We start from the raw sequence: 15,043 nt of genomic DNA, 5'->3' as shown, positions 1-15,043 counted from the left end.
CATGTATTTTGAGGTCGGGATACCAATTTTATCCAATCAGGATAGAGAACTCATAATATTGACACAAATAAATTATCGAGCAGACAAAATTGGAACTGGAACGCACGCTATAAAAATTAAGCTGATAAATTGACTTTCTCCTGATTGGCTGAGATTTTATCACCTACATGAAAATGTATTTTCTGTACAGAGCTGGACCCATGGGTCAGCTCTCACTGCAGTGACCCAGCACACCCTGTTATTGAACAAATACTCTATAGCAATTATTATTATCAGAATATAGTGATTTAACCTTTTAACAAAACACGTTTTGTTTTAATCACTTGACACTTACCCTACCTTTTATTACACTGGGCTATTTGATAGACATTTGAGCTGTATTCGTAGCTAATGGGTCGAGTGATACTGACATCTAGTGGTCATTTTCAATTTCAACTCATTCCCCCAGTCCCCACTCCTCCGAGATGGAAAGCGAAAGCCTGGTGAGTGACGCGAGGTTATTTCCCACTCACACAAAATGTAATCCACACATATTCAGTATTTATAATAAAACCGAGCTAAACCTGTCACTAAAGCACTTATCTAGAAAAAAGTGTGTGATTTATGACAATGAATAGGTAAATACTAGAGTCTTATGTTGGCCCCGCCTCCAGTGCTAAACAACACGGAAGTTGCGCTGAACTCTTGTCAACAAAAAAAAGAGGCCGAGATTGACATGGTAAGTGTCGTACCTCTTTTATGGCGTTTGATCTCGTCAGATTTTTTAACCGCGCCGTGTCTAATGTAAGTATACGCTATACTCATATTTGAACTTGGCTGGAAAGCCTTTCGCCGACTGTCACGGTTTAGAAAACGTGACTAAATGAAGATATGGAAGTTAGCGTTAGCATGTAGCTTAGCTAGCCTCCTGTTACCGAGGCGAACAGCTGCTGCCTTTCCTGTTCCAATCCACACAGGACGGGACAACTTTAAGACAAGGGCCGACGATTGGAATGCCCTGGTGTAATAATATCATGCCAACACGGTTGCATTTATTTTAATCTAAAAAAAAAACCCGGAAAGTTTTGTGTTTTTTTTCTTGTTTAATACAAAAAGTACAGTACTAGTGTTGCTACATTTGGCAACTGACGTCATTGCTGGGAGTGGACGCAGGAAATACTGTAGCTGTGTGTATGTATGTAAACACTGTGTTCCATCCAGACCACAATGACCTCAACCTTCAACATCGACGTGGATTTAATATATATTCAATTCGTATTCATGGTTGATTCTAAGTTCTTGCTTTCACTTTGCAGGTGACGTCTTCCGGAGCCAAACCATAATAAAGAAATGGCGCCTGTTTAAAGGGCAGCCTGGACACATATTTTCGCCTTTGTTTTAAACCTTTTTATTTTATTTTTTATATATGTTTTACATTTTTCATGATTTCTGCCATTTCAAAAGAGAAGCATTAGGAAAATGACAGTCTTTCACAACATTTGTGCCCTTTTGTTCGGCATAATAGGTGAGTAAATTCTGACTGAATGAAACATGCACATACTGAAGTTTTAATTGATTTATTCAATCTGTAATTTGTCTTATGTCCTACAACAATGCACGCAACACTAGATTTGTATAAGTATAATTCCCCAACGTTAACATATTAATTATGTGAATATATTCAGACATGTCTAACCTGTTTTTTTTCTTATGTATTTGCAGCATACAATCATTTTAAACCAGCATCATGTAAGGAAGGTAAGGAGGAATGCAAGTCAGCACAATCTCGCATTACCCTGGCCTGTGCATGTCATGTCTTTACAGGTCTTGTCCATGTCACGTTCTACTTAGTACTTACATACTATACCTCTTTGTATCTGTGTTATAACTGATTTGTACAGTACTTGGTTGCACCTCGTGTCTCACACTGACAATAACCGACATACTAGCTCACAACATGCCACAGTGCAAAGCGATGTGAGCTTGTAGATCTTCTATTTTTGGTGCGTGACACTGGCACACAACTAATTATAAATCAGGTTTGGCTATATGTAAGGTTATGTAACAACAACAGGGTGTGTGTCTGCAATCATTACATTTAGTAGCACCTCCATTTGGGCCAAAAATGTTTAAAAAAAACTCGTACAAAATCCATATGAACCCATTAAGACCTGAGACCAGATTCTACAAATGTCTTCTAAATCATGACAGTTTTCTGGAAAAAACTATGTTTCTATGTCAGTGGTGCTCAAACTATTTCATGTCAAGGATCCCAAAAATTATATGCAATTGGCCGGCGACCCCCATCTGATAATATGTTGTTCCACGGACCCCCCCCAGAAGCAAAGCATGAGTTAAAAACGTTCGCTGTGAACGAATATATAAGATTTTCACTTATTTAAAAAAAATAGCAGATCTACAAGCTCCCAGCGCGGTACTCGCTATTTTTCAACAGCGAAAGTTTAAAATGATGGTTAAAGTGGTTAAAAGCTATAAGGTGTCACAGGTGCTTCCTCTGGTCTAAATGGGCTAAAGAGCGAGGTATGTCCTGGACGGGAGTCTCCAGACGTAATGATGAATATGGCCAGTAGTTTGATTTCCGCCGGGATTAATTCATAACATGCCAGGATATCACCCCGTTCAACCCTTATTTTGAAGATCCAAAACGCCGCGACCGGATGTTGTCAGATTAAAACTCATCCACCGCTAAATGGCAGTAGCAATAGTTCAGCACAGGCCACCATAGATTTGTTGTTCAATTATTTTAGAACGAGAGTTGTAAGATTTGTCTTAACTCGTGATTATAATGTTATCAATTTATGCCCCTTTTAAAAATAAGTTAAGGCCTGGGCCATGGCTCAATGGTCCAGGCACATTGGCTGTTAATCCAGTCTGGCAGTGTGCCGCGGGTTCGACTCCCGATCCCGACGGCCTTTACTCCATGTCTTCCCCCCATCTCTCTCCCCATTTCCTGTTAAAAAATATAAAATAAAGGTGAAAGCCTAAGTTAAAAACGTCTTTGGCCTGGAGGCACTTTGTGAAAAAGAAGTCAAATCAGTACTTGCCCTTCAATGAACTAATGGTGTGTGTGTTGACTCACGACCGGTTGTTGTTCCCTGCCTGGATAATGATCAGTACTGGTCGGCGTCATTTCTACGACCGCCAGGCTCCATGCAATAAGCGTTTTGACCAGAAATGCCGCCTGGGAGGGGGATTTAGAGACTAAAGCGACTGAAAGCGTGCGTGCGCGCGCACAATGAAGATGGGGCAGTCCAGTGTCTAAGCTAACAACAGATAGCCATCCGAAGCTAATGTGAGTACACTAGATCGTATCAAACACATTTATACAACTGAATATATATTTTATCCCGGAAACAATCCGGAAAAAAACCGGAGAAATATTTTGCTAGCTTACCTTGCTCTCGATTTCATTTACACGATAAATGATCCAAAAAGAGTTCATATTTTGAACGAGAGGCGGATGAGGAGCAGAAATGAAGCGCTTAGTACATCCATCAGATCAAAACCACGGAGAGCGCCCTAGATTAGCAGATACGAGGCATTCTTTCTGCCGCGCTAACAGGCTAATATGAAGGAAGAGCGAAGCGTACGGTGGCCTTAGAGGCTCACTCTAAAATAAAAAAAGGGAAAAATTCAGAATATTATTCTCTCGCCTGATATCATTGAGGATGCGCTAGGACGTGTACACATGTCCTTGCAACCCATCGATTGGGTTGCTTATGACGTTTCCACACGTCCTACGGACTGAATGTGTTAACCCGTTCTGTGCGAGAACCCCTTTTGGTGTTTCTTCTAGCATTATGTTATACTTTAACTATTGAAAAATAGCAAGCTCATAGCGCGGCACCGAGTGAGCTTGTACATCTGCTATAACTTGTAGGTCTGCGATTTTTGAAAAATCGTGAAAATGTGCCTGAAATCTTTGAATATATATTCTTTCAGAGTTTCAGTTTTTAACTCAAATCTTTGCTTCTGGGGGGGTCCCTGGAACATCATATTTTCAGATGGGGGTCGGCAGCTAATTACATATCATTTTTCGGGTCCTTGACATGAAATATTGAGAACCACTGAAAAACATGAGTTCTTTCAGAAAAAATGACATTTTTAAAAAGACATTTCTTTAATTTCGACGTCAGGCCTAAATGGGTTAAGTGCAAAGAAAAACATAAACCGCGACATTACATTTAAATGCTGTCATTCTCTGTCTCCCCAGCTCATTGTGGACATTCCCTTCAAGTCCTGGACAGCATACATGGAGAGATCAGAAGCTCTGCGTACCACAGCTGGTCCTATCGTTTCGGTTATACGTACGACTGCTGGGTCATCACAGGCTCAGTGGGAGAGCCCATTGTGCTCAGGTACCGGCTCTGAGGGGATTCATAAACCTGTCTATTAATAAGACTAGTAATAATGACTAATACCTAATTTAATTATAATAACTAATAATAATGGTCTGGAATTGACACATACACTAAAGCCTAAGATAATGTGTTGTTAAACTTACTATCCAATTGTACAATTTCTTTCATTCATGTTTTTAGAATTTTAAAAGAATTATAATTCATATTTGTATTTGCTTTATTGAAAGTGACACTGCCCGAAGACTAATCTCACAGAAATATTTCAATATCCATGTGACAGTTACAACCCTGTGCATATACCACATCATTGTATCATACTACATCCCGCATTATATTTGTAATTTATTAGTAAACTGTTATAACTTAAAAATAGACAGAAAAAAACATCCTCTGTTCAGATCTGTCTCAATACCTTTGTTGTCATGTACCCTCTCTAATGTCTCTCTTGATAACTCAATGTATGTGTTTAGCCTAGCCACTGTACTCTAACAAAGCGTCAAGCATGTGTCAAATCATATCTTCTTTTATACACAAGTTAATTGAAGTTAAAGTTATAAGATACGAGTCTTTTTCTCTCTCGATCCAATTGATTTGATATTTTCTGTTCATTTGCTCCCATGCCAACGATTTAATTCCCTCACCCCTTCTCTCATTCTTTCCTCAGCTTTTCCCAGTTCTCCGTGCGGTGCAAGAAGGAATGGGTTTCTGTGAAGTCCTCTTCAGGCGGCGAGCCAGTTGTCCTTTGTGGCACCAAGTTACCTCCGCCCATAGAGTTCCCGGGAGGAAACATCACAGTGATGCACCATTTCCTCCCTCACCTGTTTCCCGTGTCATCGTTCAGACTGAGCTATGCCAGAGGTGTGAGGCCGATGATTATCTTTCGTAAAACACATTTGTAGTTATGTTGTGACCAATCAAATAAGTTATCCCAGTGTATATGAGGCCAGTGTTCCCCATCTCCATGTTCTACTAAGAAGTACAAACTCAGCATTCAGGCAGACCAAAACAGTTCTTGTCTGTTGGCTGAGTGCTCTCGACCCTCTGTCCCTGCCACTGAATGTGTGTTAACGGCTGCGCTGGGCCGCCGCCCACCAGAAATTGTTGTCTACTTAGATAACCATAGACGGCCACCACCCGCACGCTTTGCATGAATAGAATGACCACTACCACTAGATTTTCAACTACAGCACGTGTGACCATTCTGGACACACCCACCTCTACTACTTCATAATGGTCTAATCTGACTGCTCTCAATCTGTCTCGCGCTACTTTCCTTTTTTTCCCGCGCTCTGCTTTTATCTCCACTTCACCTGTTATCCTTCTCGATCACCTCTCCAGATACTCAAGAATGCCCGGTGACATCTTTTGAATGTCGAGGGGGGCGATGCCTGCCTTTGTCCTGGCGCTGCAATGGTCAGGTGGAGTGCCTCACCGAAGGCGAGGGTCCCGGCACAGACGAACAGGGCTGCGATGGAGAGCTGGGGTCCCCGGACGTACCCAGGGACCGCCCGACGCCGCACAGCGGCAGAACTCAAGCCGAGGGGACCACGGCGGAGAGGAACCGTGCCAGGGACCCGGAGAGAAGTGAGCCTCTGGTGGGGAACCGGGATGCGGAGCGGAACACGGAGGACGACCTGTGGGAACTGCTGCGGGAGAGGGAGGAGGAGGCCGAGGCGGAGTTGGCCCAGGTGGACCAGGGGCAGAGCCAGCCTCAGCTTCACAGGGAGCTCGTGGTGGCGACTCCGACCCCCGTGGAGTGGCCCTGCGGGGGGCTGCTCCAGACCTTCTACGGGACCTTCTCCCCTCCGGCCATTCGAGGACCCCCGCTTTCGTGCATGTGGACCCTCGACCCCCAGGACTCCAGGCCCCTGAGGCTGGACTTGCAGCAGCTGGTGCTGGGCCCCGGAGACACGCTGACTATCCACAACAGGCAGCAAGGCACCGGGGAAGTCATCAAGATTGTGAGTGTTCTGTTGTCGGAGAGATTTGATGTTGTGTGTCTTGTTTTGGATGTGTCTGAACTTCTGAAGTGCATGATATACTGCATTTAAACTACCCATGACAGGCCATGGTACGTATGTTGTTTCCATCACAGCTAAGTTGCGTTGCTTGGCCCTATACAAAGATGGAGGACAACCCCATAGCTTTCTAAAACAGTCACCAAATATGATTATGAAAATTAGGCCCTTTAACCCCTTCTGGACGGGAACCCCTCTTGGGGTTCTGTACAGTATTTAAAATGTTTGATGCTGGTATATAAATATTTGAAGTGTTTCAGAAAACTTAGGTCAGGTTTTCAAGGCATTTTTAGAATCGGTCCAAAATAGAAACATTAAGATTTAATTTTCAGTTTTGCCAGTCTCATCATTCTGCAGCTTTGCATGTCGTTTCTTTTAACTGCTCTATCCACTCCTCTACAGTTAGGCCTCAATGAATGTCAACGTTCTGATTGTTTCTGCTTTCTTGTAGCCGAGCAATGTTTTTAGAGCGACGAGTGTAGCTCTGCAGGTGTTTATCCATTGTTGTCACTTGACAGTTACTGGGAAGTAAGTTATAATCTCATGGAAAAGTGTACCGGATTGCCTGGTTGAGTCACCATTATTAGGAAATGTGCCTAATATAATCAATAGCATTTCTCTGCTCTCTCTCATACATAAGTTGCAATTAATCAGTTAATATGGAAGGTCAAGAGAACGGAATAAGGGCAACCATGGGAAAGGAATAGATCAGCGGTTCGCAATCTTCTTTGAGAGGGCAGAAAAGTGAAGACGCCAAAAGTGATTGGCCGGAAATTCCCGGAATGACATTTGTGATGATATGATTGGCTGAGCACGGAATGTGATGTATGATGATAAGAGCGCCCCTCACTTCACACAAGTGTGATTTCTATTTTTTATCTCTGGACCACTAGCATATATGTCGTTTAAATAATGACTTTAATAAGGGCTTGACTCATTATTTAATTTCAAGCTTTCCCCCCCACACCGTGCCCATATCCCCCTCCCAACCCAACCATGGTCCCCACTCCCAGGTTGATTCTTCATCAGAGGGGTCTAAGACAGGCTGGCTGCTACAGCCCATGGGGATTACCAGATTTTCTTTTTCTTAGCTAGTGATATAGAGCTGTAAACGTTGAAGGCATTAAACATAATAGCCGTGGGGTATATGGCACAGCATATTAGCTTAGCATTTTATGCCAAATATATGCTTTATTCAACCTAACTTACCCTTACATATCACTTACATTACAAGTTCCACATATGGCTTATTTAGGCTCGAGATGGATGTACATTTTAGTTTTTGGGAGCAGTCAAAACGTTTTCCATGAAGGACTCCATTTGACAAGCCATGCTTCCCTTTGGCATTCTAAAACGCACCACTTCCTTTCCTTTCATGTGATCATCTGACCTGTACGCTGCCAGGCCTGTCTCGCACATCTACAAGCTTGCAACAGGTGTTCACTAAGTGTTCATAAAAGACTGGCTCAGATGCAATTTCCATGTTTATTTGAGAATGCTGATTCAGCAAACAGCCTTCTTCAGAGCAGACTAAACAGGTGTTGCAAGCTTAGATGAGCTGTTTTCGCTATATTATTATTTTTGGAAAGTATACAAATACAATTGTTATTAATGTGAATGTGTTAGTAATTTCGTTGTGTTTAAGTAATTCATCATATCTGCCCTGTGCAAATGTGTGTGATTTTTGAAGCCTAAAAACAAAAAATTGTATTCATACATGTTCCAATGTTGAATGCCAAAAACACAATTCAATCGTTAATCGCAATTATTTACTTTGTATGCTGCGTGCCCCTCCTGTTTTCACAGATCACCAGCGCCTCCAATTACAAGGCGGTCCAGGTGGAGTCGCGGACCGGCCTGCTGTCACTGTCCTATCAGACTCTGCCCGGCTCCGAGGGGAGCGGCTTCAACGCCACGTTCCGCGTGGGAGGCTACTGCCCCCCCTGGGAGGGGCGGTGCGGGGGCCCCGTGGGCGGCTGCTACGCCCAGGAGCAGCGCTGCGACGGCAAGTGGGACTGTCCCGAGACGGGGAAGGACGAGGAGGGCTGCAGGGGCTGCAGCCGTGACCAGTTTGCCTGCGGCGGGGCGGGCCAGAGGGCCATGGCGCCCCACTTCGTGGGCCGGCCGGTGTGCTACCCCGCGAAGGAGAGATGCAACTACCAGCTGTACTGTGCCGACGGCAGCGACGAGAGGGACTGTGTCGTGTGCCAGCCGGGGACCTTCCATTGTGACAGTGACAGGTGGGAGTGTGTGAACAACTTGAATTCATAAATGCAGAGGAGATACTATAGCTGTGTGCGTTTTAAACATTATGGACCTCAATGTAGTTGTAGCTGCTGTAGTGGGAAGCGTTGTGTATGACTAATAGTGTGCCAAGAAAAGGAAGTTGGCCCATAACCCTACCCACCATTATCTACAAAAGTGTCAAAAGTGTCATGTGACAGGTGTGTTGTGCAGATAAAAGGTTCAGATGCTACTACAGTATACAGTCTTTTCTATTTAATTATTTTGCCTTCTAAGTTAAATAATTTCTTGTCCAATTCTAGTTTTTTTCTTCTCTTTCTGTAGATGTTGGTATTTATGCATCTCTGTAATGTAGTGTAGGTTGTTAACATTACATACTACTTCATCAGTGTTGTTTTCGTCGACTAAAACTAAGACTACCTTTTTTCACTGACGAAAACTAAATGGAAACTAAGCTATGATGACTAAGACTAAATATACTGACAATTTGAGCTTGTATAGATCTGCTATTTTCAGCAAGTGTAAAAACAGTCATTACGACGGCATCAAGGCAAAAATACATTTTAGTCGACTAAATCAGCTGTAGATTCAGTCGACTAAAATCTTATGATATTTAGTCAACTACAACTAGACTAACACTAAAACACTCTATAGGTGACTAAAATGTGACTAAAACTAAATGAAAACTATTCAAGAGACTGACTAAAACTAAATTTGCTGCCAAAAACAACACTGTACCGCACGACTACGTGCACAGTGTTGTAGCCAGTCTGAATAGCACGGCTTTGCCAACCATTCATTCAGAAATGAACTTAGTAACGATTGCTAAAGATTAGACTGGGAGGCCTCAACAAACAGTGAAACACATGGACATGGAGATGAGAGATAATTGATTGGCAAAAGTTTGGCAACTGGATTTGGGACCAATGGCTGGGCATTGGGCCTGATTGGGTCTGTGCTTTTTTTTTTGCCTTGTGAATCTGAACCTGAGACCAGATTCTACAAATCATTTTTTCAGTTTTCTCTAATACCTATGTTTCTATATCAGCGCTTCTCAAAATATCTCATGTCAAGGACCCCAAAAGATATATGAATTGGCTGCCCACCCCCATCTGAAAATATGTTCTTCCAAGGACCCCCAGAAGCAAAGATATGAGTTTTTTTTTTTAAGCGTTTGCTGTGAAAGAACATATATTTCATAGATTTGCACACCATTTCTACAAGCTCAGCTTGTAGAGCTTGTATATCTGCTATTTTTCAATAGCTAAAGTTTTAAAATAATGGTTGTATACTAAGGTGACACAGATAATTTATTTTTATTTTTATTTTTCTTATTCTTTATTTACCCAGGGAAGTAGCTGAGCACAGGTGCTCATTTTCAGCAACGCCCTGCACATAGAAACACACAGACAGCCACACGCACACACATTAAAACCTGGGAGCTGACCAGTACAACCACAGTCTTATACTGTTGGCCACTAAGCAGCTCCAGGGGGAGCAGTTGGGGGTGCCTTGCTCAAGGGCACTTCAGCGGGTGAGTGATGACAATCACTTCCCCACCCAGATATACCCAGATATTTCCTGCCCGTCCGGGGAATCGAACCGGCAACAAGGGCGCTCCTCTAACCCTTTAGGCCACCGCTGCCCCAAGTCTAGATGGGTTAATTATAGTCGCATGCTCCATTCTCCCCTCTGCAGGTGTGTGTTTGAGAGCTGGCGCTGTGACGGCCAAGTGGACTGCAAGGACGGTACGGATGAGCTCAACTGCACCGTCATCCTGCCCCGAAAGGTCATCACCGCGGCAACGGTCGGCAGCCTGGTGTGCGGACTGCTCCTGGTCATCGCAATGGGCTGTACCTGTAAACTCTACTCGCTCAGAACCAGGGAATACAGGTACCTGTATTGAGAACTCGACGCCGATATCGGGAAGTGCTTTCCTGCATTATGTTTTTAAATGGGAGATCATTTTAGACATGTCTGCACAGCTACAGTATACAGCACGATATAGAGTGAGTCACAGGAACGAACCATATATACCAAATGAGTCAGCCACCAGGGCACGACTTCCTCCGTGTAGTATGCTGATATTTGAACTCGTCTGTCGTCTTAATCATACAAATGCTGACTCTTTTGCATTGCGATTGTATCGACTAGAACAAAGCGCCCTTCAGGCGCATGTCGATGACAAATGTGTATAAATGGCAAATTCATAGGTGACTAGGGAAATGAGGTAGCATTTGCTAGTAGAACATGAGCAGAACATTTATTCTAACCTACGGCATTTAAGGAAAGCAGTGTACAGTATGCTTTATTTGAAAATATGCGTGATTGCAACTTTGTGGTTGCTGGTATAAAATGGACAGTACTCACACATTTTTTAGTTCAGAAGCTGAGGGGAAGAGTGTCACACACGCACGCACCCATGCGCGCGTACACACAAACAAACACAGTTCCTCAGTAGCTGCCTGGCACAACGGAGGTATGGAGGGGGGTCGACGGCTACTGACTTACTGACGTAACTCTCTCACACGTTACTCTGGATGAAGACATAAGAGAGGTGGGTAGGGTGACCAAATCTATACCTTGTTGTCTTGCAGTATGTTTGCCCCCATCAGTCGGCAGGAGGCGGAGCTAATCCAGCAGCAGGCCCCTCCCTCTTATGGTCAGCTGATTGCACAAGGCATCATCCCTCCAGTAGAAGACTTTCCCACGGAGAACCCCAATGAGGTGAGACTGGACAGGAGAACATGGAGAATAAGGGCCTTTTTGCAGGTCTTGTGCTCCGATAATCCTTCACAAATCAGAGAAACAAAGCTCATAAGAAATCAAGAATAACTCGTATACATTAACATGGGTGTCCATCACCGCATGGACACCCATGCCTACAGAAGCACCTCCTCTGTGCTGTGTCTGTTAGTTGGGAGCTACCAGAGGTTGTGGGCTAAACCAGGGTAGAGATGCAACCGATCCGATATTATATCGGTATCGGCCTCCGATCCAGCTTAATTAATGTATCGGAGATCGGATTTGAGACACCGATACACGCTCCGATACAGAAGGGGGGACACGTGTTTAATGTTTACAGTCCGTCCTGCACAGACAGTGCAGTGAGCGAATCCAACCTCCACTATGTACAGACTGCAAACAGAGACTATAGAAAAAAGCCCCACTAAGGTGCAATATGCAAGAGAATGGAATCACTTACAGACTTAACATTAATAAAAGTATAAAGTTTACCCGTCATCGCACGGATGATGACGGATCAGTCAAATCACTGCATGCGCAGTTCAGTTGTGTGGTGGAGCCTGATCATCTAGCTGCGTTCTGACATTGTTGATGAGATTGCTCTTGTAATCCATTCTTCTGCTATATATACACACGTGCTGTTTAGCGCTATGTGATTCAATCTTTGTAACTTTATTATTGCCATTGAAAAAAATGCTGCTGTGACGACGCTGCTTTGACGACGACGATGATGATGATGTCGTCGTCGCGGTAAAATCCGTCTTAATATAATTGGCTCAGTTATCAAACCATGACATTGTTGTCAGAAGCTCAAACACTGATTCAGATTGTAAGTGTAGTGCAATTATTAAGACAGACAAGAGTTTGCAAACTAAAGTAGCAACACAACACCAGCTAGCACCATAACAAACGTCCTGAGGTATTTTTTTTCTTTAAAAATTAATCCGATTAATATATCGGATCGGATCGGAATTGAAAAATCAGTATCGTTGCATCTCTAAACCAGGGGAGTATTGTTTTGTCAGTCACATAGATTTACTGTAGTAATCTGCTTTATTGTGGACAGCTGAGGTGGAGGGTCCAGACAGGATTATCTATCTCAGACAAAGCCTGCTCTGTCTCGCTAGGTTTTTGCAATAGCACCAACTGGTGCTATGACTATTTGACTCTAGAAGTCTGTGTCAGTGTCCTGTGAATACTAAACTCTGATTAATAAAATGACATTGCTTCTACAGCATACTAAACTCATATTGAGATTAAGGTGAGATTGATTAAATGCCGTTTTGGATGTTTTTTTTTGTTGTTTTTGTTGATTGTTTTTTTTCATCTCCTCCCTATCTCTTCATCTCTCTCTCCATCGATCTCAGAGCTCCTCTCTGTCTCTGAGAGGAATCCTTCAGCTCCTCCGACAGGACCCTGGAACCTCCCCGCGCCGCAGACGCAGGCCGCGATTTGTCCGCCGGGCCGTTCGCCGCATGCGGAGGTGGGGTTTAATTCCCAGGGCTCCCTCCAGACCTGCCCAGACGCCTGGCTCCGCCCCTCAGAATACGGACGCCACTCCCGCCGGTCAGGAACCTGCCCAGTCCACTCCTGCCAGCTCTTCATTGGCCGTGGAGGCCGTCAATCAGCCGGTGCCTCACAAACTAGGCCTGTTGGCTCAGACGGAGCAACAACAACAGGGAGGTGGTGCCGGGGGGGCACCACCTCCTTCGCCGTCGTCACTAGACCCGCCGATACCAACGCCTTCCCCGCCTCCGTATGCTCCCCCTTCCCCACCTCCGCCTCCATACGCTCCCCCGGTGCCAATGCCCCAGACGCCCCCTGTCGCCGTGCCGCCCCCCAGCAGTCCCTCTTTGGCCTCCATCTTCCACACCCTTGGCCTCAGCATCTCTCTCTTCAGGGCCTCTCCCTCCTCCTCCTCGTCTGCCAACTCCATGCCCCTCTCCGCCTCCCCCTCCTTCTCCTCCTCCTCGTCCTCCTCAGACGATGACGTGCTGCTCATCCCGTTGTCTGAAGACACCACCTCAGAGGACGACGTGCCCATGCTCACCTGAGCGAGCTGACAAAACCCTGAAACCACCTAGGTTCCAGCACCGGGCCCCCTATATCCCACTGCACCGGTCTTCCCTGCCCGCTGGTAGTCTTAGTCAGTCAATATTTCCAGTCTTTCAACATTTTCCTTTTTTTTTTTTTTACTTGAGCACAGGACAAGGGCCACCTGGAGGCTTTCTGCCGACGTGCTGGTCTGCAGGTCTGGGTGCCTTTTGAAATTGCTTTTGCGTTGGATTTGCTGACTTATGGCATATAGTGTTCTACAATTGATTTTTTTTATGTTATTGAGACCTCCTGGAGAAAATACATGTGTGAGAGAGGGTGTTGTGTGTGTGTGTGTGTGTGTGTGTGTGTGTGTGTGTGTGTGTGTGTGTGTGTGTGTGTGTGTGTGTGTGTGTGCATGTGATGTGAGAATGCTTGTGTGCGCACATGTGTGTATACTGTATAGGTGTGTATTGGATGTGCACTTATTATAGGCTACAGTTTGAAGGAGGTGAACTTTGCACAGAAGAATCTTCCCTTTCCCATTTAACTAAGGCTACTGTCAAATTGAATGATTAGAGTTTTTAGATAAAATTGTGAAAATTAATGTATTTGTATGACTGCATATGTGTGAATGCATGTGCATTTTAGTATTTTGGAAGTTGTATGTAGACAGTGGAGTACGTGTGTAGATGTTTCGGTCTCCACTTACTTCTGCCACTAGCATACTGTCTCGTAGTATTTCACAGATGATACGAAATTAATTATTCTATTCCTCTATTTAAGTGCCTTTTTGAGGAGCTCCCTGTTGATCGATTGCTCAAGGAAATTTTAACCAATTCTTTAGACACGTTGCACACTGACACACAGAAAGGCACACGTTTTATCCTCTCGCAGGCGCACGTACACAGCCTGCGTTATGGTTTTACTCTTAACATGAAAATGCATGTCAATTCTGCAAGCTGGCAATAATGTTTGGGGACCCCTGTCTTAAGTGTTTGTGTGCAAGAGTGGATGTGTGTTCACATGCACTCACTTCCCATGCGTGTAGGACTGTACAGTACACAATGTATGTCTCATACACAAATGTGTCACCAGACAATCTCTTTTGTGCCTGAGGTTAAATTTGTGTGTAGTGTGCACATGAGGGCCATATATAAATACATGCATACATACTGCAGGTCTAGCTGACAAATGAGGGGCCACATTCACAAAATGACCTCAACTTGAATCTTTACCCCCACCCCTCCCCTGCTCTGGGGATTTTATTTCATTCTGCCACTCTTGACACAGCAGATGACAACAAATGGAGTGACATGGAGTGCCATTTGTATTATGTTATCTTTAATTTTGCTCTTATTTTTATAAAGTTACTTATCATTTCTTCTTAAATTGGTATGTTTACGTTGCTTTGTTGAATGTATTAGGACCTGTATGGAGTAGGCCTAGTCGGAGGTTTTAATATTCTTATTGCGTTGTAATGAGATCAGAGAGAAGGTGATTTTAAGAGTTATTACGGTCAAATTCACTGTAAATAGTAAAGATGTGGCTGAGATTAAACAATTTGCACTTTTACTTTTGTGTGTGTATGTTTGTGTGTAAGGGGGGTATTTAGGTGAGGTGGGTGGTTGAGTGTCACTT

General features: G+C 44.0%; 1 protein-coding gene across 1 annotated transcript; it reads left to right on the top strand.

Annotated features, from left to right (window-relative positions):
• The first annotated feature begins 598 nt into the window (after window positions 1–598).
• lrp10 (low density lipoprotein receptor-related protein 10) lies at window positions 599–14,977 on the top strand. Its single transcript, XM_083789299.1, has 10 exons — window positions 599–718; window positions 1,296–1,504; window positions 1,702–1,737; window positions 4,214–4,358; window positions 5,026–5,219; window positions 5,700–6,322; window positions 8,186–8,619; window positions 10,322–10,516; window positions 11,221–11,350; window positions 12,736–14,977. Exons 2-10 carry the CDS (start codon window positions 1,459–1,461, stop codon window positions 13,420–13,422), a joined length of 2,490 nt encoding a protein of 829 aa, XP_083645425.1. The 5' UTR covers window positions 599–718; window positions 1,296–1,458; the 3' UTR covers window positions 13,423–14,977.
• The last annotated feature ends 66 nt before the right edge of the window (window positions 14,978–15,043 follow it).

Source organism: Protomyctophum parallelum (genome assembly GCF_964188405.1).
Source record: "Protomyctophum parallelum genome assembly, chromosome: 18".
NCBI lineage: Eukaryota > Metazoa > Chordata > Actinopteri > Myctophiformes > Myctophidae > Protomyctophum > Protomyctophum parallelum.
The sequence above is the reverse complement of the archived record's forward strand: the minus strand, read 5'-3'. Positions and strand labels throughout refer to the sequence as shown.

Coding starts and splice junctions, on each gene's coding strand:
- lrp10 (XM_083789299.1), top strand. CDS start 1,459: ATGACAGTCTTTCACAACATTTGTGCCCTTTTGTTCGGCATAATAG. Junction 4,359..5,025: donor GGAGAGCCCATTGTGCTCAG/GTACCGGCTCTG, acceptor TTCTTTCCTCAG/CTTTTCCCAGTTCTCCGTGC. Junction 11,351..12,735: donor CCACGGAGAACCCCAATGAG/GTGAGACTGGAC, acceptor CATCGATCTCAG/AGCTCCTCTCTGTCTCTGAG.